A 23835-nucleotide genomic window follows, 5' to 3' on the forward strand; every position below is an offset into this window, starting at 1 on the left:
GATGGCTTCTGAAAGCCAGTAACAGTTGATGTAACCAACGCAGTGTCTACGCTGACATTGTGTTGACCTAACTATACAACTGGGACTCTACACTCCTCATGGAGGTGGAGTTATTAAGTTGGCATAGCAGGGCAGTTACATCGGGAGCAAAATTTAAGTGTAGACACTTCCATAGTTAGCTGGCTTGCATTGACCTAACTCTGTAGTGTTGACCAGACTCTATGAGAGGCCAAGCACTGGAATAGGAGGTGAATTGCATGCTCAAGTGCACTATAAGGGCTGTGTATGTCTATATGAGGAGAAGGGATGTTAATTGAAAGGTAGGGAATTGAAAACTAATACAAGGAAATATTTTTTATGCGCAACACAATATTATGCTATGAATCTCTTTGCCACAAGATATCATTGAAGACAAAAGCTTAGAAAGTTTCAAAAATGGATTGGATATTTTTATGGAAAATGAAATCATCAAATTACATTAAAAAGGGTGTGTTTAAAAAAAAAAAAAAGCCAGAACTAGAGTTTGGATGTGATATAAACCCTTATACTTCAGGGCATAAAACAATTTCTAATCAATGGAGATTAGGAAGAAGGGGATAACTATCTACTGAAGGGGTCTTGAATCTTCCTTCGTACAGGAATACTTGGACTGCTGGTTTCACTGCATATGGGAATTCCCTTGGTCCTATGCTTGATCAACATTGTCAGTTTCATAAACATTAAATTCATTTGCAAAGTTGTAATAAAAACTGAAGTAATTTTTAAGATGTTCCTAGTAGAGTAGAGAAGTGATCAGTATGTTGTAAGCATTATAATCCTAACAGCCATAGAGATTTTTTTAAATGTGGAAGTGATGCACTCCCTAGTTGAGGTACTTTCCCATGTGTGTAAGCAAACCCCATATTTATGCTTGTGAAATAATGTATTGCACAGAGGATTGGTGTACTCAAATGTGGGTTTACATGTGAAGGAGCATGCACAATGAAAATTAATGGCTGCTTGTGAAAATTTGGCTCCACGTACCAGATTTGAATTTAGATTAAGCCCATAATATCCCTGAAATTTCAGAATGTGCAGCATCACTTTAAATATAATTGTGCACTCAGCACTGTTGGGCTGTATTTTCCCCTTGTTTTTTTCTCAGAATCTAGTCTCTGCAAGTGCTTTGAGAACAATCAGTACCAGGAGTTATGTTGCCATAACACTGGTTCTCATAACAACATGACTGATCTTTTCAATATCAGGAAAATCCTTTTCTTTATTAAAGCACTTTGCTTGGTTTCTGAGAACAATACAAAATAACTGTTACTTAAGGGGGAATGGCAGCTTTCTTTATGGGCAGCTTGCTTTGGGACAGTTAGACTGGCAATGGGTGGTGTCTGTCCTTCCCAAAAAAGTAACTAATTGAAAAAGATTTCCACAGGGATCTGAAGCTGGGCTCTGGCTTCAGTTTTGGAGAATACAGCATTGTTTGAAAGTATACTTTTAAAAACAATCTGTATCTTTTGAGAGACTGTTTTTGTTTTAAAGGATATTGCAGAAATTGCTCAAGTTGGAGATATTGGCTGGAAATAATTCTTCAGGAGGACTGTTTTGGTGGAGGGATGCTTTGATGAATTTCTGAACTGGAATGCAGTACCGCGGGGCTGTCCAAATTCTGCCCAACTGAGGGCTGCAAAGGCTGCGCCTAATCTGCAGCATGAAAGGAAAATTGCAGGCCATCTGCACCTTTAATAATACAAATTTGTGTCCCACAGGGACTGTAGCTCCCAGAATGCAGTGCATGAACTTTATCTGACTAGTAGTTACTCAGATCAGGTGGTTCATCACCAGCTGGCCCTTCTGGTTTGTGGGTACTAGAAGTGTAGATGCAAACTCATTTTGGAACAAAATAAAATTTCTAGCCATTTTCCTTCTGAAAATAGACCTGAAAATGTAAAGCCCAGGATGAAAGGAACAAGCATCTGAGCTCTAATTCTGCAGCAGGAGTCTGAGGGAATTTAAAGACTCTTCTCCCAAATACACCTCTTATGCAAGAAGTTAACTTTCCCCCAAACCATAGTCTGGCATAGACTGTGCATAGTGGTGTGATTATGGCAGCCAGGATGAAGGATTTGTTTTGCAGGCCACTCAGAAATGTTAAGGGTTAGGGTTAGAGCATTGCATGCTGGAATCTGCAGTATCCACTGGCCACATTTTCATTTTAAAGGAGAGGGTGGCTCTGGGCTACATTCAGCCCATGGCATGCACTTTGGTCACCTTGAGAACAGAAGATGGAAAAAGCAAATATTCTGCTGTATCACAGTGAGAGCCTAGTTGTAGGTTGGCAGTAATTGTGCTGCAGCTTTGAAACTTCTTATGTTCTGATGAACAAAGTTTTAAAAGGAGGTGTTTTTGATAGGTCTAGCAGTTTTTTTTTTAATCCTTAAGAATTAACATAGAATCTTTCATTGGAATGTGTTGGATTGGCAGCGTAAAGCTCTGTAGTGAGATTATCGTAGAGAATGGGTAGCCAACCCACCTCATACACCAGGCTTATCTAAACATCACAGATTATGTCTTTGTTATGTATTAATGTTTCTCACAGTGTATTAATCTTTACAGCTGATTCCAAAGATGATGCTGATAAATGGCTGTGTGGCTTGAATATCTTGCATCAAGAGGTTATGAACGCGTCCACACCTGCAATCACAGAGAGGTACGTGGAATTCCCCCCCTTTGTTTATGAGAGACTCTTCAACAGCTTGACATTTCTTTGCAATTTGACAGTGAAAAACTGAAAAGACATTTTCAAGGATGAAACCAGTGTGGTCTGTCAGTTACATTAAGAGCAATACTCTACAGACACATGCTATGCTTAGAAAGTGTGGTCCAAATTCAGATCTTGTAGAAGCATATGCTATTTGATAGTCTTCTATGAAGTTATGGCTACTTACACTGTGATGGATTTGGCTCTATGGTTGGTTGGTTGATTTGTTATATAAACTCGCCTGGTTCCAGGTTTGGATGCCAAAGAAAGTCTTTAAGAAGTTCATGGGGATGTCTGGTCTATGTGTGTGTTGGCGTCTGTTTCGAGTGAACCAGAGTTTCTCAGGATCTCACAACTAGAACTTCTTCCCCCCCACCCCCGCTTCCCACCACCCCTCTTCTCAACAGGCCCTGAGCTCCCTCCCAGACTTGATCTTTTCTCACCCCGTCACCTTTTGTTAACAGTGGGGGAAAGTCATGGCCTGCTACCTTGTCTTTCTTCATCAGTTGTTTGTCCAAATTGCAGCTCAGGTGTTGATGTCCTGCCCATCTAAATCCAATTTCAACTGGGAAAAAGTATTCCTCACTTCCTGTCTTTAACTTTTGTATGGTGTTGCTCTGTGCTGTTATACAGTTGCTGTGCATCACTCTAGAGATGTCTGCTTTTCAGCAACAACAAAGTGATTCCTGTATAGACAGAGTATATGAAGTTTTTAGTGAAATGCTATGATTATCCTTTGGGATGAAACATGTCTATATAAACAGATCTTCCCTGTCAGTATTGCCAATATCATTAAAGGGATGCTGGCCCTAAAATTGACACTTCTGTCTGATTTACGTTTTTTAAACCTAAGATAGGTAAAAGATTACTACAGCTAAAAGAGATTAAGCGGATTTTCTTTTTCATTTTTACTTCATGCATTTGACGATATTTGAGACCACATCCTCAATTAGTGTCAATCAGTGTAGCTCCATTGACTTAATGGAGCTATGCCAGTTTATACCAGCTGAAGATCTGGCTCCTTTGAGCCCAGTTATTTTCACTGTTTCCCATATTTATGGTTAGTCATTTCCCTTGTTTATGTGGGCTTGTCACACAGCAACAAGGGGACAAAAACATTTTGTTTGGAAATAGGAAAATATTATTGTAAAGCCACAAAAATTAAACAGGGCAGATGCAGCACCTGAAAATGCTTGTGACTTGTTTTTCAGAAGGTGCTAGATTTCCAGTTTAAATATCTCTGCTTACTTTCATCACTGAAATTGTGATGTTGAACAAGCTCTGTTTGCTCTTAATTCTTAAAATAACTTTTCTGTTTTTTTTTAAGTTGGCTGAGAAAGCAGATCTACTCTGTTGACCAGACTAGAAGGAACAGGTATGAATTTCACCCTTTTTAGATTTTGCTTAGTTTTCATGGTCAGTTTTTCTACATGAAGTATAGGAGTGGAATTTAAAGTAACAAACCTCACTTTGCATAAGAAAGATGTGACATAGGTAACATGTGACGTGACCTTCCTTGGAGGTTTTTAAGGCCCGGCTTGACAAAGCCCTGGCTGGGATGATTTAGTTGGGAATTGGTCCTGCTTTGAGCAGGGAGTTGGACTAGATGACCTCTTGAGGTCCCTTCCAACCCTGATATTCTATGCTTCTATGTGATAGTCCGGGACACTGCACCTGCTCTTTCGTTAGTAATTTGTGTTCAGTTTTGTTATGGAGACATCAAGCATATGAAATTCACTGATGCGTATACATAGTGTAACAGAGAAGGAAATGACCACCATTGAATCATTTTGCTTTTAGCCCTTTCATCATGGCTGGAACTAGGATAAGTGTAGTTTTAGGCAGGGAGAGGGGATGTTTTCCCCTTCCCGCTTTCAGCTCCCCACTCCCAGCAGCACCTAGCTGCTTCCTTTGTAGAGGCTAATCAAGTGGGAACCCAGAGGCTGGGACTCTGCTATGCCGTCAGCACTGCCTGAAAGGGTGAAGAGAGGGAGGAGGGGCACAGATGGAGTTGGCTTAACAGCAGCAGCCACCACAGTCCTTCCTCCCCACACTGAGTCAGAGCCTTGAGGAGGGGGAGCATGACTGGGTGAAAGGAGAGGGGAATCCTTGGAAGGTGAGGTAGGGACAAGGAGATCCGTGAGGGGACAGTCTGAGTAGGGATAGAGAGACCAATGGAGCAGGGTCATCCTGGAGATCCTGGGAGTGGGGTAGGTTAGGCAAGGGGAACACAAGATAGTCCTTGAACATAGAGGTGGGAGGAAGCCAGCAGTGGTCTTTCAGAATTAGATTGACGACTGTGGCAGTGTTCCAGAGAGTTTGCAGAGTTCTCACTTGCAAGAACTTGCTTTGGTAAATAGAACTTGGTGAAACTGGCCTGGAGGTTTGCGATTGTTACTCTGTTCTGTGTCAGGGGAGGAGACCTAGGGCTTAGGAGTTACCTCAGGGTTCATGCTTCTCGGCTAAGGAAGCCGCAGCATGTTGTAATTATGGAGGTGGCATATTTGGGTTCCTGTGGGAAATGGAAGCTGCTCACTTCAGGCCCATGCAAAAAATGGCGTAGATTTTAGTCTTCAAAATTTCCCTTTATGGTGAGTGAGAGCGAGAGAGAATCCTTGCTCTGCTAGCTGAGGTGCTGGATAGCCTGTTGCAGTGCAGAGGATGCTCTCTTGCAAATTCAGCTGCAAATTTCTCTTTAGAATTGATGTAAGTTGTACGATGCCTTGAGAAGGAAATTAACCCCTCAATGGGTGGCACTTTAATGCAGCTTAGCTATCCCGTTTTCCCAGCAGCATTAATGTTTGTACTTCTTGTTCAGTGCAGAAAATAACATTCGTTTCCTCTCATTTAGCCTTTTCCTAAGAGTAAAATAAAACGTTCTCATTGTCTGAATGAAAACATGTTACTGCAGGAAATAACACCATTCTGCAAGCAATCTGTAGTACTGGGCAGATGATTGCGATACAAATGGAGATGGAAGGACACGAACAGAATTGGGTTCTCAAGTGTAGAGGCTCAGAGAGATTTTAGATATCAGAGACTGACTCGCTTAGTCTGGAGTGGGAGGACAAAGTGTGCCAGCTGCACCATTCTTTACTGGATGCCAGATCACGTCACTGCACTTGGCACCTGCTCTGTTGCTGATGCATTTTGATAAGAAAGCACCACAACAGGGGAGAACCAGGAAACAAAGGAAAGCCATAGGGCAAAGAAGCTTCAGGAGATACTACATCTAGTTAAGGTTATGTTAGTTTCCATAGTTGTTTTACCACTGGAAGGTAACATAACTGACCCCCCTTAGGTGGGTGCTGAATTGTGAGGTGATGGTGTTTTCATTTTACCCAGAGAGGATTCCCACCTTTGGAAAACTCCAGGAAACAGATGAATGCTGCAATTAACTTTTTTTTTTTTTAATTTTATTTTTAGTCACTTAATTATAAAGCTGACACTTCCTGGCTAGCCCCAGCAAGGAAGCTTTGCTGCCATATGCAGTACTGAAGTCAGCCCTAGGTTTAGGCCTTTGCTTGCCTGTCCAGAAAGAGCTGTTGAGAGGCAGTGTGCTCAGCCCCGTGGGTGCAATGGGAGAAGTGTGTGTTCTAATGGTCTGACAACAGGACCAGGACCTTCCTGAGTTCTAATCTTGGCTCCAATACTGACTCCCTTTTTGGCTCTTGACTGCTCTGCCTCAGTTTCCATGTCTGCAAAATGGGGATGACGACACCTCACAGGGCAGTTGTGTGGATGGATATTTGTAAAACACATTTGAAGATCAAAAGTGTTTCTTAGGAGTGTTAATTGTTGGTTTTTTTGCTCTCATGTGACCATTTCTAGCCAGTGCTTGGAGTAGCATTGGCATCTAAAGGGTCACAACAAAGACCTAGAACTTGAGGCCTTGGTTCCCATCCCTGCTCTGCCAGAGACACTCTATGTGACTACTTAGTCGCCGTGTGCCTCAGTTTCCCCATCTGTAAAATGGGGATGATAGCACTGTTCTGGGAATATGTAAATTAAAGATCGTGAGGCGCTCTGATACACTGAAACCAAAGCTGAAGTTGATGAGGGAGGTGGGAGGTCTGAAGCCCCATTCGCTCCTCACCCACAGGGGGAGGGGTCACTGTACAGAGGTAGCTGCTCTCTGTACAGTTTGCTCAGCCCCCATGCATCGGAACCCCCCTGCACCCAGAACCCCACCACTGAGCCCTCTGCACCTGAGCCCTTACCCCACCGAGCCTCACCCCCTGCACCCAAACCACCCTCCTGCTGAACCCCCTGCATCAGGACCCCAACCCTGAGGAGCCCTATCTCCCACACCTGGACCACCTCAACAAGCCCCCCGCACCTGGACCCCCACCTCACTGAGCCCCAACCAGCTGCATCTAGATCCCCACACCTCCAGCACCCGGAGCCCCTGACACCTAGAGCCCCCTTGAGTCCCAACCACCATCACATGGACCATTACCCCTCTGCACCCCCCCACTGAGCCCCTGTGCATCCAGAGCCCCTCCCCCTCACCGAGGCACCCCACTGAGCCACCTGCACCCAGATTGCCCCACACAGAACCCTCTCACCCCACAGCTGCATCCCCACACTAAGCCTCTCCACACTTGGATCCTGCCAGGCTGAGCCTGTCTGCCCCACACATGGATTGTTCCTCTTGCTTGCTATCTTGGTGCACCTAGCATGGAGGGGGCAGGGCCCCGGGGTGTTTCTGGAGCAGACCTGGCCCTTGTGCTTTGTCAGCGTTGGGTGCAGCCTCACTGCCAAGTCCATGTCCCAGGGTGGGGGCTGCAGGGTGATCTTCCACCCTGGGACATGGTGGCCCCCACTGCCATGCTGGAGCCTCCACATTTATTTATTGACAAATAAAATATGCAGAATTTTGCAGAATTTTTACTTTTTTTTGGTGCAGAATTTTTATTTTTTTGGCACAGAATTCCCTCAGGAGTATTGTGGCTCTTCTCTAAATCCTCTCCAATTTATCCAAATGTGAATTGTGGACACTAGAGCTGGACAGTGGGTGTGGATGATGCTATGTCTTCAAAGGAATCCCTCTCTGGAGTTATTCACATGCAAATTTTGCTTGAGTAAGGAGTATAGGAGCATGCCCCAGGGTTGCATGAGCAGTCTTTCACCAATAAAAACCAACTGCAATACCTTAATGAAAAGCGGTTGAAATTGATGTCTGAAGTTATCAAATGCTGTTCTAGATTTCACATTCCTAAAAATGTGTGTACAAGTGTTGTTCCTGCATGATGGCAGAATACCTGTTTTGCAACATTTGCTACCTATGTATCTTTAAAAAGGAAATTTACTGTTTTTATAACAAGGTCAGTATAGGTTAGTCCAGGAGTGGGCAAACTTTTGGGCCTGAGGGCCACATCTGGGTATAGAAATTGTATGGTGGGCCATGAATGCTCACAAAATTGGGGTTGGGGTGTGGGAGGGGGTGAGGGCTCTGGCTGGATGTGCGGCTCTGGGGTGGGGCCAGAAATGAGGAGTTCAGAGTGCAGGAGTGGACTCCGGGCTGGGGTAGGTGGGTGGGGTGCGGGGTGGTGGTGAGGGCTCCGGCTGGGGGTGCGGGCTCTGGGGTGGGGCTGGGGATGAGGAGTTTGCGGTGTAGGAGGGTGCTCTGGGATGGGACTGACGGGTTCAGAGGGCGGGTAGGGTATCACAGCCTGGGCAGGGTGGTTGGGGCGCCGGGGTGTGGCTCAGGGGTGCAGGCCCTAGGTGGCGCTTACCTGAAGGGGCTCCTGGAAGCAGCGGCATGTTCCCCCCTGCGGAAGCACGACCTGGCGGCTATGCTGCGTGCTACACTGTCCACAGGTGCTGCCCCTGCAGTTCCTGGCCAATGGGAGCTGTGGGGGCAGCGCTTGGGGTGGGGACAGCGTGCGGAATACCCTGGCTGCCCCTACGGGTAGGAGCCGGAGGGGGGCATGCCGCTGCTTCCAGGAGCTGTGCAGAGTGGCCCCCGACCCTGGCTGGAGCGCCGGAGCGGGGCAAGCCCCAGTCTAGACCCGACTCCCCAGTAGGAGCCAGATTAAAATGGCTGGCGGGCTAGATTCGGCCGGCAGGCTGTAGTTTGCCTACCCCTGGTTTAGTCCAACTTTCAAAGAAGTCAGTAGACTTCTGTTGCACTTGGATTGATCTATGGATAGAGAATGTTTTAAAAATGTATCAATAATTAACTTTTGTGTTGATGAAAATATATGCCACTGGATAGTTGTAGGTTGCATAGATACTAATAGAATGCTGTTTTTGCCCTCTTGTTTTTCAGTATCAGCCTTAGAGAACTGAAGACCATACTTCCCTTAGTAAACTTTAAAGTAGGCAGCGTGAAATTCTTGAAGGATAAATTTGCGGTAATTATCCACTTGATGTCCAATATTTGGTGAAAATATTTATTGACTCTTACCTGTGGCTTTTGCTTCTTATCATGTGACTTAATCTGATTTATATTGGTTAATTTCAGAGGTTAGGTTTGAATGTAATGCAGAAGAGTTTTTTTAATTATCTTTATAACTGGTATTAATATTGCAGTATTGTCCAAAGTAAAAATCAGGCTTATGGCCCTCTTGTCGGCACTGCAAATGTGTAGGAAGATCTGGTCACTGCCAGTTTTAAGGCGAGAATTTGCATTATGAATGAAGCAATACTTTTGGTTTCTATTCAGTGTGAACTACTGTTAATAACTTTTGAGGCCCCTTTGCATCCCTGCAGGAACATTAAAGATCCCCTTATTTTTCCTGCTTTATACCTCTCTATTCTCCAAGTCCCAAATTATAGTTATTGGTACGCTTGCTAATGAGCACTGAATGAGTCATTCTTCAGAATCTGCCAGCCGTCTTCTTAAGTGAGCAACTGGCTAACTGCCTGCTGGTACTCTGAGCCTGGGTAGTGGACAGAGATGAGGGGCAGGAACAGTGTATTACAAATCAAGATTCTGTTGGTTCAGTTAGCATATTAATGTTGTTGTTAAGAAATCAATTAGCCATCATGGCAAAACAATTAAAGTAAAAGTATGGCAGCCATATGTGCCTTGGAAGACTATGGCACCTGGAAAGGGTATGTCACATTTGTTGCTGTACAGGTGTAACCTAGGATATTCCAAATTCACTGTTTAATACTTCCTCCTCACAGGAAATAGGAGCTCCCAAAGAAGAACTTAGCTTTGAACAATTTCACGTGTTCTACAAGAAAATTATGTTTGAACAGCAGAAATCGGTAAGCTCATTTATAGATAGATAGCCAATCTCTACATACTATTATCCTGCTTGGTTTGAATAAAAGGTGAATACTGATTTCTCCTCCTTACCCCCACCATAGAGAAGCCCTCACTTACAGTATTGTATTGGATGTGTCTGTGACAACCAAAGCCAATAATTGGATTCATAAAATAAATAGATAAGAAATTTGTGTTGCTTCTTAGGTGTTTAAAAGGTGAAAGTGTGCACACATGTAATGGGATTTTGTTTGTCATGTGAGTCTTTCTGACCAGTTTGTAGGATGTCCTTAGTCAGGTGCAATTAATAAATGTTAAGTGAAATAAGGGTTTCATTTTTGCATGACTTCCCAATTTAATTTATCCCATATGCCAAAGGATACTCTTTAAATTAAGCCAGTGACATGTCATGATCACCAAATAATGACCACTGCCATTCTCACTTATGTCTAGAGATGATACATGAATATGTTTGGTATACGGCATGACATGCTTGTGACAGTGTAAATGCCATGGAATTATGCAGTGATGTATTTGGTTAACTGTTTGATCACTCCTTCCAAATGTTCATTCCATCCAGATTCATGAAGTCAATGGGAGCTGTACGTGTTTAGCATCTCTGAACATCAGGGCTCTTATTTAGGTGCCTCACTTTAGCACCCAAGTTTGAAAATGTTGTCATAAATATCTGAATGCTAGTTTCTGCACCCTGTTAATTGTGCCTGCAAATATGTAGGGCATTGTTAAAACTGAAGCCTTCTATCCTCAGTTGTACATGGGCATGGTTTATTAGTAATTCTTTTTTTCAGCTTTGCAGATTAAGCATAATCATTGTAATGTAAAATGCTATTAAAAAGACTTCTTTGTTTAGCTAACCTTGTTGAGGTCTCTTTTCATGACACTTCACTTAAACAGAAAAAAGTTACTTAAAGAGGAGAGCATAGCACAGTATAGTGAGGTTATCTGATTTACTAGTTATCTGATTGTCCACACCCTTGGTGCATCATTTCAAGGAGACTCCTCAACTTGCTTAATTACTGTTTACAACTAAAAGTTTCCCAAGCTCTGTACTCTGCTGGTCCAACCTGGAGGCCATTTAGTTTAGATTTTGTATCCAGGTGACTAAATATGATACAAAATACATGTTTCCAGTTTTTCTGGACAATCTAGCAGGAAACTTGACTGCTTGTGTTTATGATGTGCATTAGCAAAACCAAGTTTGGCTGTGAATTGTGTGCTTTTACATGGAGAAGGCCTGAAGTGTAATCACGACACATGACAGTCTGTTGTTTCTTACTTTTCATTTTAACTCAAAATTTATCGTGCTAACATAGCTTGTATAAAATGCAAGTAGACATTTCTGTCCCTGCTAATAGTTACGATATTTCTGATCATTGTGTCTCTCTCTTTTTTTCCCCCCTCCTCTTAAGATTCTTGATGAATTCAAAAAGGATTCTTCTGTGTTCATTCTTGGGTGAGATTTCCTGTTACTATAATTTTGTGCATGTGTGTATTGGTTATAACACTGCAGGACTTTGCATACCCAAAGATTTCATGGAATTTCAGAGTCCATTCATATTTTTAAGTGATGTCACTGTTCTCTATTATATTTTCATTAGTGCCCAGAGGTGGCATATCTTGTTGCTATGGTACTCATTAAGATGAATGAAAAAATTTCATATACCGTTTTATATGAATTTTAACATCTCACATTTTAAGACACTCTTCCTAAAATTCTGACTTCAATGGAAGATTTCCTGAGTAAGGACAGAGTAAAAGTGGCATAAGGAAGCTGTTGATAAGAGCCAATACTTTGCCCACAGATGGATTTCAGTCAGAGCTGCTGATGCTTAGCCTAGGACAGAAGTTGTCTCTGTGTCTTCTGATGAAGAAGTTTCATTTTTAACTGAAGAGGCATGTGGTGCATGGACTTGACAGAAGCAGGGCAGAATTATAATCCCAAATCATGGAATGTCATTGAATCTCAGTTTCTCTGTCTGTAAAATGGGTATAATATTTATTTAGGGGAGTTGAAAATTAACTGTTGGTACAGCATGTTGAAGAAATGAGATGCTGCAGCATAAAAGTGACAAGCATTGCTGCTACTTTTCTGAAACTAGTTTTTCATAACTTTGAACATTACATCTACAATTTTGTTTAAAGCATTTGAGAAGTTCCTTTAGAAATGGTTGCCTTTAATATAGGGCCCAATTCTTTAGCCTACTGAGTAGAATTTATTGAACTCATTGGGACTGCTGGCATCAGGTTTTGGTTCTCCATGTCAGCTCATCCAATAAATATCCAGAAGAAATGGCTTGTGGGATTATGGCTATGCAAATAATTTACAATAGTAATATTGTTATAGTGCCATAATTAAGATGCACAACATCCTAGTGAGGTGAGTGTTGTTTCCACTTTACAAAAAGGTAAACAGAGAGAAGTTAAGTAACTTGCCCAGGGTGACAGAGTGAGTCGTTATGAAAGCTGGGAAGGAAACCCAAAAGCTCTGATTCAAAGTCTTGTGATCCAGATGCTAGACAGCTGCTTTTGGGGCCTGATCCAAAGCCCATTAAAGATAATGGAAAGACCCCCTTCAACTTCAGTGCACTTCGGATGAGGTTGTAAATTCATGATATAATTTACTCGGTTCTCTACCATGGTCCTGCAATGGCCCTGACTTAAATGATATTTGATCTACCCCATTTTTTTTTAATGAAACATTAAATTTTTCCCTTTCCTCTGGTCTAGAAATACTGACCGTCCAGATGCTTCAGCAGTTCATTTGCATGACTTCCAGAGATTTTTGCTACACGAGCAGCAGGTGAGAAGGTTATGAAACTCAGAATTCTTCCTCACCAAGGTTCACAGCGTTATGTGTTTTTCAAAGAGTCACAGTCTGACATACAGGATGACTGATGATAATTGGCATTGAACCTTGTGGGCTAAATCTGACCATTGGTCTTAATTATTAAGGCGTGATCTTTCATTGAGCTACTGTTTTTCAACTGCACAAAGGACAAAAAGGTGTGCAAATGGATTTTTCTGGCCTCTGCTAAGCTGCTAAATAAACTGAGGTGGTTATTGACTGACATCATGTAAATGTCAAGGATGATATCCTGGCCCCATTGTGGGTTGCACCATGTAAACATGTGGACTGAAATCCTGGCTCTGGCCCCATTGTGGCTGGCACAATGTAAACGTTTGGGGTGGTGTGCTAGCCCCATTGGAATCAAAGAGAGTTTTGCCATTGACTTGAAAAGGGCCGGAATTCCACTCCTGATGGGTGCTCTCTTTGAAGAAGTTGCCCTGTACTTGCAGGCAGTTGGGTTCAGTGATCTAGGAAGGGGCTTGTCTTCATCTGTAACAGCTCTGATCCTGATTCACAGACAGCATAGTTTAGTTTGACTGATAAAGTAATGAGTTAATTAATTAAAAAAAAAAAGTCAGGCCAAAGATTCTCTAAAGGAACAAAGCAGTTCATTTTTGAAGCTGCCCGCTGTATTATAGTGTGCGTAGTCTACATCTTTGGAAAGTCTGGAGGTCTTCTGTACATTTAAGCTTTATGACATTCCACAGCCACTACTGAACTCCAGGTTTGCAAATTTGTTTGAACACTCAAATAAACACTGAAGTTCATTGTTCCCATGCATTCCCTGTATGGGAATACCCAATATCTTTTCCCTACAAAACAATGTTGAAAGAGCATAAAGGTTGTAAAGTCAAGCACTCAAAAGTTAGGAGAGACAGAATGAAGATCTTCTCTGTCTTCAGTAGGGCCAGGATTTCACCCATATATAGAGTCCCCACCTGTGACAGCCTAGCTTTAGACAGAGGGCATCTTAGATCCCTAAAACATCACATAGGCTTTTCTTCAGCTAGGAAAGACATTATCTTTTATTTTTAAACTATCATTATTTTATTTCTGTAACGCCTACGAGCCCCAGTCACTGACCAGACTATTGTGCTAGGCCCTGGACAAACATTTAACAAAAAGACATTCCTGAATATTCTTTGGGGGAAAAAACATGAGCCTAAATTACAGTAGAAAAATTCAGTGAACTCAAACAGCTAGAGAGGTTTGTAAAACCTCCAGATATTCTGGTTTCACCTGCTTACAAGTATCGGTATGTGATCTTAGACACTGATTTTAAATGCAGCAGTATCCTGAACCACTGAGAGTCTTTCTTACTGGATGGGTTCATCAAAAGCTGCAGTTCTGTTAACTGTAGGCAGTGAAGAACGCAGTTTAGTAAATCACTGCCATGGGCGTCTGTCTGTCTCTTTCATATTATATAATTTCATTCACAAAGTCTTATTACCTTTTTTGGTAATAAAATAAAACAACTTAAATGATAAACTTTTTTTAATTTAAAGGAGTCTTGGGCACAGGATCTCAGTAAAGTCCGAGAACGAATGACACAGTTTATAGATGACACTATGAGAGAAACTACTGAGCCCTTCCTCTTTGTGGATGAGGTGAGATAAAATATTTTCTTATAATTCTATATATGTTTAACTTTCTCTTCTAGTTCCTTGAAATTTAGTTTGCTGGGCAAATCCCCCTCTATTAGCAAGAGGACAGTTCCTCTAAACTCTGTTGTTAGTGTTATATTCTTTTTTTCTTTTCTGATTGCATGCATTTAAATCCACTCTCTTTTTTTATGTTTTAGTTTCTCACTTACCTTTTCTCAAAAGAAAACAGTATTTGGGATGATAAATATGATGCAGTAGATGCTCAGGATATGAATAACCCTTTGTCCCACTACTGGATTTCTTCCTCTCACAACACGTAAGTTTCCAAAATCTTGATCGTCTCTGATGAGACAGACCTGGTGTATGTTAAGAGAAGCAAATATTAGTTTAAGTTTTACGCCGGGGTGCTCAGACTGGATCTGTGAAGCCTTCCTGAGAAATTGCATCTGATAAGACTCACTGACTTTTTCACTGAGTTATAGTGGCAGAAGACACAACCCCTTCCCTCCATCTCCCCTCTTGCCCCCAACAGAAGAGCACAAGAAAGTTCGTTAAAAGAATGTAGTCCAGAAGCTGAGTTCAGACTGCCACAGTGAGCTTCCTGTAACTCCTTGATGCCAGAAGATGGTGATTGAATGACTGTGGGTGCAAAAATTCATGCTAATGAAGGAGTCTCCGCTCCTCCTGACACCTACAGCCCTATTCAGTTAGCATCATTGTGTCTGGGCATTACAATGCCTAAAGGGTCAAATCCTGCTGGCCACATGTAGCGGGACTTTTGCCTGAAACTGGGCTGCAGAATTTGTGTCAAAGTCCTGTCAGAGAGTCTCCATGGGACACGTTATTTACCACTACATTTCACTGTGGTGGCTTGTATTTACCGAGAGATACCAATACTCTGAGCATCACCTGTTTTACAGCATTTTAATCTGTTGGGCATGCATCTGTGATTATAAACATCTAGAGAAGGGTTACGATAGTATTTAGAGCTTATATATTATCTACAGTTACAAAAGAAGCGTGTGACAGCACCTGGTGTCCTTGCTCCCAGGCCACTTCTAAAATCAAGATAATATGAAATATAACTTTAGCATGGTTGGATCATCTTGGGGAAACTGTCGTCCTCCTTTATATGACCTGAAATGTAGCAGAACTGCGATGGTTGTTCTGAGCAAGATGGGGGGAAGAGCAGGCTGCTGGTGGGAGTGGGGACACTGGGATAGACCAAAGCTGTGTGACGGTTCACACTGCAGAAGGGGGTGGTTCAGGGAAGAGGAAGCATGTGGCTAATGGATCTTGAAACAACACGTTTCCACTGGTTAGGAACTAGCCCTACATGGCCTTTGTATGGGAGTCAAGGATTCTAGCAGAGAGGGACCACAGGTGCTGCTATACAAAGGCATATGGGAACGGAATTAAAAGTAGCAACCTTTACTTTGATCTTCCTTATTGTTCTGGATTTATTGTACAACCAAAATGCGTTCTGTGTTTAATAAATTGTTGGCAATTACCATTTTGGGGGCGGGTTTCTTGTTAAACATTTTATTATTATGAATCATGTTTGTTATAATGGTGCCCCATTGTGTTAGGTGCTGTAGAGAGTATTAGATGGTCTCTGTTCCGGTCAGTTTACAATCTGAATAGACAAGACACACACAGTCTAAGGGAAGGGGTATAACACAAATAGAGTGAGCAGTTTGATGGCAGCAAATGTCATGTTAGTGCCACGATTAATTTTTTGGGGTGCGTTTACTTGGGGATCAGCTAGATGGAAAGAGAAGAAAACTGGGGTGAGGAGGTACAGGTCAGGTGAGAAGAGGGTAAGGGGAGCAGGTGTGGAGTGAAACTGAGGCAGAGAGACTGCGAAGGAGTGGTAGGAAGAGAGGGGGAGGGTTGGAGCAAACATCCAGTCGGCACAATGCAAAGAAAGTTTGGTCAAAACCGTAGAAATTCTCTGAACTGTAGTAAGGCTCTCAGTACTTGTCGTTTGTGAACTGTGGCATGCAAACTGTTAGGCCAGATACAAATCTATGTGGTGGTTAATTTTCATACTTAAACAGTACTAGATGCAACAGCAACATAACAAAATGGAATATTAATTTACAGGGATGGGGAAGTTTATCATCTAACATTGTTTTAAAAAAAGAAAAAGTGGAGAAAATATCCCAAGGAGTTTAAATAACATGTATAATAAGAAAAAAATGGCTCATGGAGTATATGGGGACCTTTCCCTTTCACTAGACAGGTATGCTGTTTGACCTGGCCTCGACTTGGTGGAGTTTGGATATATTGTAGAGATATGTTCTACTCTACAAAAAGCTGGCAAGGGGCAATGAATGAACTCTTGGAAATTCTTGCTAACTGATCCATGCCAAGGTGCTTTAGCATCTTATTCAGAGGAGTCCACTCATTTCATAGAGAGTCAAAAATTCAGTATTCAAAACTTCCACAATAGAAAAAGATTCAACATTCAGAAATTCTACAACAGAATATATGGGACCCTTTTTAGAATTGTTCCCTTCCTTCTGATGGTCTCTCTTTACTGTTCAGATACCTCACAGGAGACCAGCTTCGAAGTGAATCTTCCCCAGAAGCTTATATCAGGTGCCTTCGAATGGGATGTCGATGTATTGAGCGTGAGTAACAAGCTTGTGGAGTGGTTTGTGACAGGAATGCTTTTGTTCTCCACCTTTGCATAGCTTCCTGTGGTTGCTAAACACAGCAAAACCAAAACTTGTAGTTTTTTTAACACAAAATTAATCCTCTCTTTTTGTTTAAAGGATGTGCTGACTATTAGAACCAACGTTCTTCAGAATTCCATCATTTCCCTGCTCGCTTGCTCTTCTTTTATTCCTTTGAAACACTAAAATTCAAGCAGCTCTTTTAAAACCTATTCCAGTGTATACACCAGAGATGAAGCTACCAGAATGACCAAATTAATTGGTTAAGCCCCAGCATGCCCTTCTCCAGTACATCTAGGATAGGGGTTTGCAGCTTATTGATTTAATTACCCTGATGCATATTTTCTTAATTTAGACAAAGCCACAGTCCCTCTAGATTTGTATGTTTTGGTGTCACAAAATTTGTATTGGCCCAGCTAACTTTTTATAAAAGTTAATTTCCCCGTGCTCTGTTTTCCACTAACTGCAAGAAAAGAGCTTCTTTAGTTCTGCTCTTGTGCATCTTACAGAAGCATTTGGTCAAAACCTCATGATATTCACCACTTCAGTCTGGCCAGGCACCACTCACTGACTCTTTGTTGCGCTTGTTGCGATTGCTTCTCAGTCCTAATTACAGGAGCCCCCAGTCTGCAGTTGTTTACTCTGATAATTAAGAGTTTATCTTGAGTAAGGACTTCAGGACTGGGATCAAGAAGACTTAACTGAACAAACTTTCTAAATCTCTCTTGGAGCAGCATATTGCCCCTTTAAACTCTGGTGGACACTAGTAAACCCAGAATTCAGCTGCCTAAACTCCTACTTTTCTGTTCCTAGCTGTGTGTGCTTTTAGAACCTCCATATTCTCTTTTTTTTTATTACCATTACTTTATGCAAACTTAATCTCCTCTGTGAGGGATATAAATCTACTTAGCAAATCATTTTAATATAACATAAAAGTATATGACTCATTGTAGGAAACACTGTGGAGTGATGAATGTGTGTTGTGTTCTGTATATTGGAGTTATTCAGATGGCCTCTTTATTTCTTCCATTGTCTGCACTAGTGGATTGCTGGGATGGTCCTGACGGGAAGCCGATCATTTATCATGGATGGACACGGACAACAAAAATCAAATTCGATGACGTGGTGCAGGCAATCAAGGATCATGCATTTGTCACATCCGAGTGGGTTTTCGTTAATGTATAAACTTGGTTTAGAGGATTTTAGAGCTTTCCTTAGGAGAAAAGGAACCATTCATGTTTGGTTAATGGAAAAGGCCAAGATGCCTGTCTTTTCCCTAATGTGGTTGGTTTTTTTTGTAAATCACTAAGAGTTTTAGATCTTAATAGATCCTATTTTCAAGAAAAGGCCCACAAAATGTCAGAATGCTGCTCGGGCAGGTAGGAAATGCCCCCAACAGGCTCCCCATCTCCCTGCTTGAGACCTTGTCTGTAAAGATGAGTTTGCGGCTGTAAAACTTTAATAAATGTGATTTTAAAAATACTAGAATTGGAGAGCAGAGCATCAGTGAGAGGGAAGCTCACAGCCCCAAACTTACCATCATAGATGAGGTTGCAGCTGAGGAGATGGGGAATCCCTGCTCATGCTTCCTGCAGTGATAACATGGGCTGCAGCAGTGTCTCAGCTCTCCTCTACATTAAAACACCTTCAATAGGAAAAGTGTTACCTGTTGGCAGGAAGGAGGCAGGAAGGATTTGGGGTTGCAGGCTCCCTTTACTCCTCACCATGCAAGGTAACTGGCTGGCCATAGAGGAGAGAACGTATTTCACCCTCTTGTGGGTGGGACAGGCTAGGAGCTCTAGGAGATGAAATGCCTCCCAAAGCTCCCACTGCGGTTGTTGCCATCTACGTGAGTCTGAGCCTGTTGTCAGTTGCCAAAATCTGGCACATCGTTATTTTGGTTGGAAACACTTCATTTTTGGGAGCTCGATAATGAAGAAAAGGCGTCTTAATATTCAGGGTGTCCCAAGTCTCTTTGTTGCAGTTGGCTTACTGAGCTGCATAGGTATCCTCGCCGTGATTAGACATTCAGATAACCATCTACAGTGCAGATGGGGTCCAGTGCTTCAGACATGTCAAACCATCAGCATAGTGAATGTATTGAGGAATGCACTGGCACTTCCTCACACTGCTCATGTTTGGTGGTGGTGGTGGTGCGATCCAGTGATTGCACATCTGTAGACTTTCCCCAGAACCACTCAGTCCTCAGTTTGCTTTGGATTTTTCCCCCCCCTCCCTGGCTTTTTCAGAAGCAGAAATTTGATGGGATAAAGTGATTTTAGTCAATAGGTCAATAACGTGCCATCGCTGGTAATTAATAACAATGGTCAATGATGAGATATTAAAAGTTACTGCAGAGAACTTCTTCCAGAGGGTCTGGCTAGAGAATCTTGCCCACATGCTCGGGGTTCAGCTGATCGCCATATTTGGGGTTGGGAAGGAATTTTCCTCCAGGGTAGATTGGCAGAGGCCCTGGAGGTTTTTCGCCTTCCCCTGCAGCATGGGGCAGGGGTCGCTTGCTGGAGGATTCTCAGCGATTTGAAGTCTTTAAATCATGATTTGGGGACTTCAACAGCTGAGTCAAGGGAGAGAATTATTCCAGGAGTGGATGGGTCAGCTTTTGTGGCCCGCATCATGCGGGAGGTCAGACTAGATGATCATAATGGTCCCTTCTGACCTTTGAGTCTATGAGTCTATGCCTCTGCCTTTCTGTTCCCTTTTACCAAGGTTCCCAGTGATCCTGTCGATTGAAGAGCACTGCAGTGTGGAACAGCAGCGCCACATGGCCAAAGTATTCAAGGAGGTGTTTGGGAACCAACTCCTAATGAAGCCAATCGAAGTCAGCGCAGATCAGCTGCCGTCGCCAACCCAGCTGAAAGAAAAATTCATCATCAAGGCATGTTTCTTTTACTAAGAGTCCCCAGTGTGTTTTGGTAGTTAGAACTGGAGAGTGGGAGCCAGGACGCCTGGCTCAGCTGCTTAGACACTCTATGGCCTTGGACAAGTCTCTTAACAGATTCATGTCTCTGATTGCTTGCATAATATTGGGTTTAATTGTAAAGCATTTGGGGCTCCTTTGGGCTTGAAGAGGGTACATGCTGCAAGTGCACATCACTAGCATTTGGCAACATTTTATTGAGTTTTGTTAAAATACATACTAAATTGCTTGCTATTGGCTTTCTTTGTAATTAATGTTGCTGGTTCAAGTGCCCGAAGAAATGTCTTTTCTAAAGGTCTCCCAACAAACCTTTCTCCCAACAAACCTCTAAAATGTCACTATTAAATTTCAGTGAGGTTCACTGCTACAGAGGCTCATCATAGACCTTCTGCACAATAACATCGTGCTTAAAAATGTTAAAAGTGTTCTCTTGAGTGGAAAATCACATTAATATTTCATTCAAATGGATCACAAAGCACTTTACAGACTGAATTTTCAAAAGGTGCCACTTACCGTAAATTGCAAAGGCAAATGAACACTCTGGCACACAAAAAGAGTAAAGATGTGATTTACATATGCAGTTGAGGTTGCAACTTTGAAAAATGGAGGTTTCCCTTAATGATAGGGATCAGTTACTCTTAGAATCACTCAATCCACCCAGTGGAACTCAGCAGACATTTTGATCCAACAGTACCACACAGCAGTGTTTAGGTAGGTAAGTGGAAGAACAGCTTCTCCAGTTAAAACTGCAGTGGAGTTTTCAGAAAATTAGAAAGCTGGAATTTGGCAAGAACACTGGGGGAAACTCACCATGTTTTCACATAAAAGAAAATAATAATGACGACTCTGGTTGATCAAGGCTTCTGCCTTACAGCTCCTATTAGAAAACAATAACATAGATTCTAAACTTGTAGACAAAAGACACATTCAGTGCAAGTACAGCACATGGAAATGCATGTAAATGGCAGCAGGGCATTCCACTATGAGTCACAAAGGAGCACAAAGTAGAGCATTCTGATCTATAAGTTTAGATCTTCTCTGTGAATTCTTACACTTTGTGACCATATAAAGCATGGAAGAGAAATTGCTTGCATGTAGCCATAATAATCTATATCTATAGCACCATTGTCCCTACAGATTCCAAAGTGGTTTGCAAACTACAGTAAAACCTGTAGAAGAGAAAAGTTTCATCAGGCAACTTCCTGTCCTGACGGTGCCTCAAAGAATCCCCAAACACGGGCCACTAGTTTGCCATGAGCTTTGGCCCATGACTCAGATTTCCCTTTAATGTGTTTTGTCTGTGAAAATTCATGTAAACTCTCACTCTGAAGAAAAATGCCAGTGAGATCTTCAGTGTTCGTTTTTAAGGACTTATCTGAAGGACCGACCCAGGAAACCTCATGGAACTCAGTTTATCTCAGAAGGACTAACCAGATGTATGAGAATTTAAACCTGGGTTTATCTATTACAGGGGTTGGCAACGTTTGGCACGCGGCTCATCAGGGTAAGCACCCTAGCGGGCCAGGCCAGTTTATTTACTTGCTGACGCGGCAGGTTCGGCCGATCGCGGCCCCCACTGGCCGAGGTTCGCCGTCCCGGGCCGATGGGGGTGGAGGGAAGCAGCGCGGGCGAGGGATGTGCTGGCCGCGGCTTCTTGCAGCTCCTATTGGCCTGGGATGGCGAACCGCAGCCAATGGGGGCCGCGATAGGCCGAACCTGCCGCGTCAGCAGGTAAATAAACTGGCCCGGCCCGCTAGGGTGCTTACCCTGGCGAGCCGCGTGCCAAACGTTGCCGACCCCTGGTCTATTATTTAGGTATTTGAAATGTAATGATTTGCCATTTCAGCTATTGCTATTGGATGTGTAGAAAAGAGGCGTGGCCCATGACTCAGGACTAGTCTGCACGGTGCATTAGTCTACACTAGAGGGGGGTGAATTCTAGTGTTCACTAGCGTGTCATGCAGTAACTGGCCTGTGTGGACCCTGCTGGTGTTTGTTAAGTATTTCCTAGTGCACATTAATGTAGTTCTATTTCAAACAGTACTATGTTAATGTGCGTGCCGGCCGGATTCACATGCAACATGCTAGTGCACACTAGAATTTACACCTCTCCAGTGCAGACTAACGCACTGTGTAGACAAGCCTGGAGACTTGTTGCTGCTGCTCTTTCAGACTGGATCTGGATACTAGAATATTTGAAAGCAAGTGGATTTAATGCAAACACCGTTAATCTATTTTAAAGAATAAATATGTGGCACAATGTAATTACAAAAATGACCGGCATTGTCCTGAAATGGGAAACTGAGGGTAGAACTAGAGCTCAGTAAATAACAGATTTTTCAGATCACTGGCAGTTCTGGGGGGAAAAAAATGTGGGTTGAACTGAAAACAATTTTTTTGTGAAGGCAAATTTTTTTTTCCAGCAAATTGAAAAGTTGAAACAAATAATTTTGTGTCAAATGAAACATTTCATTTCAACAAAATTGAAATGTTTCATTTTGATTTCAACCATTTTAAAATTATTTTGATTTTTTAAAAATAAAATTAAAGGAAATTTTGAAATTAAGTAATTTTGAACCAGAAAATTGAAACATTTTATTTCTAAACAAATGTAAAAATGAAACATTTTGATTTTTTTCTTAGATTTTTTCCCCCTAACTGGAACAATTTGGCAAAGTCAACACAAATTCATGAAACATGTCAGTGTTATCAAATCTACATTTTTTTGCTGAGATAATGATAGTCAACATTTTTTGCCAAGCTCTAGTAAGAACCCTTCCTGTCTTCTTTGCTGTGCATCATATGCTATGTCTGGTTCCTCTTTCAGAACCTCCTGTCATAAAATATCCCATCTGTTGCCATTTCATCTGTTTAACCTTCTCTGGAGTATCAGTCACATTGGTTATATCTTCACTTTGTTTTCTCTTTGTTTGGTCCTGTTTTGTCCTTTACTATATATCTCCGTGTCACACTGGGATTCTCTAAATCTTTGCTGCATCTTTTTTTATTATAGCCAAGGACTTTGTTCCATATATCATTGTTGGAATTACACACAAGCTGAAAACCCTCTTCTCCAGGGTACTGGAATATGCTTTGCATGTACTTTCCATCAGCCAAAATTTGGTCCCCTGAACAAAATAAAAAGCTTCATGTCTATATTTGCGAAACAAGAATCCTCTTCCTCCCCCATCTGTGAGCACCCATGTGGTCCCTTTGCTCTCAGTGGGTGGGATTTTGTAATTACAGGTGCACTAGCTGTGCCCTTAAAGTGCCCTCATCATGCCTGAGTCCCCACCTTCATCCTCCCAGTACAACCTCCCCTCCCTCCTCCTGGCTGTAGAGAGATCTGCCATGGAGCACTTCTCTGCGGCATGCATGTGGCCTTTTAGCCCTTGCACAGTAGAATTGTAGTGATGCTAAAAGGTTAGGGCTTTATATTCCTATGTGGAGAAGCAAGCAGGATTTGGTCACACTGAGAAATAATCCCCTCCGTTTCCTTCTTATAATCCTTTTCCTATTTCCTCCTTAATTTCTCTCCTTTTACTCATGATCTTTTTCTCTTCACCTTGAGGCCTGACAACTACTCCTCTTTTATCTTCATTCCTTCTTTACCACATAAAGGTAATTTAACTTTCTGTCTCCTCTAATGAATTGTGGACTCTTATCAGAGTAATTGCTCCTCGGTCTCCCTCATCTGAAGCTTGCTGTCAGGAAGTTAGAGGAGCACTCGGCTTGTCTATATGGCGAGCTACTGCCAGGGTGTAAATCTACAGCA

At 42.3% G+C, this 23835-nt stretch overlaps 1 protein-coding gene across 3 annotated transcripts in view; it reads left to right on the plus strand.

Moving 5' to 3' along the window:
* The window catches only part of PLCG2 (phospholipase C gamma 2), a 116764-nt gene that overhangs the window by 59755 nt on the left and 33174 nt on the right, over window positions 1-23835 (plus strand). For all 3 annotated transcript variants that reach the window (XM_065567267.1, XM_005292307.4, XM_042852125.2), the window contains 11 exons: window positions 2605-2698; window positions 4077-4124; window positions 9024-9108; window positions 9887-9970; window positions 11399-11442; window positions 12717-12789; window positions 14343-14444; window positions 14639-14757; window positions 16992-17077; window positions 18165-18285; window positions 19850-20018. In XM_065567267.1, coding sequence (XP_065423339.1) covers window positions 2605-2698; window positions 4077-4124; window positions 9024-9108; window positions 9887-9970; window positions 11399-11442; window positions 12717-12789; window positions 14343-14444; window positions 14639-14757; window positions 16992-17077; window positions 18165-18285; window positions 19850-20018 — 1025 coding nt within the window. The remainder of the gene's footprint in view (window positions 1-2604; window positions 2699-4076; window positions 4125-9023; window positions 9109-9886; window positions 9971-11398; window positions 11443-12716; window positions 12790-14342; window positions 14445-14638; window positions 14758-16991; window positions 17078-18164; window positions 18286-19849; window positions 20019-23835) is intronic.

Source organism: Chrysemys picta, chromosome 14 (assembly GCF_011386835.1).
Source record: "Chrysemys picta bellii isolate R12L10 chromosome 14, ASM1138683v2, whole genome shotgun sequence".
In the NCBI taxonomy this organism is placed as follows: Eukaryota; Metazoa; Chordata; order Testudines; family Emydidae; genus Chrysemys; species Chrysemys picta.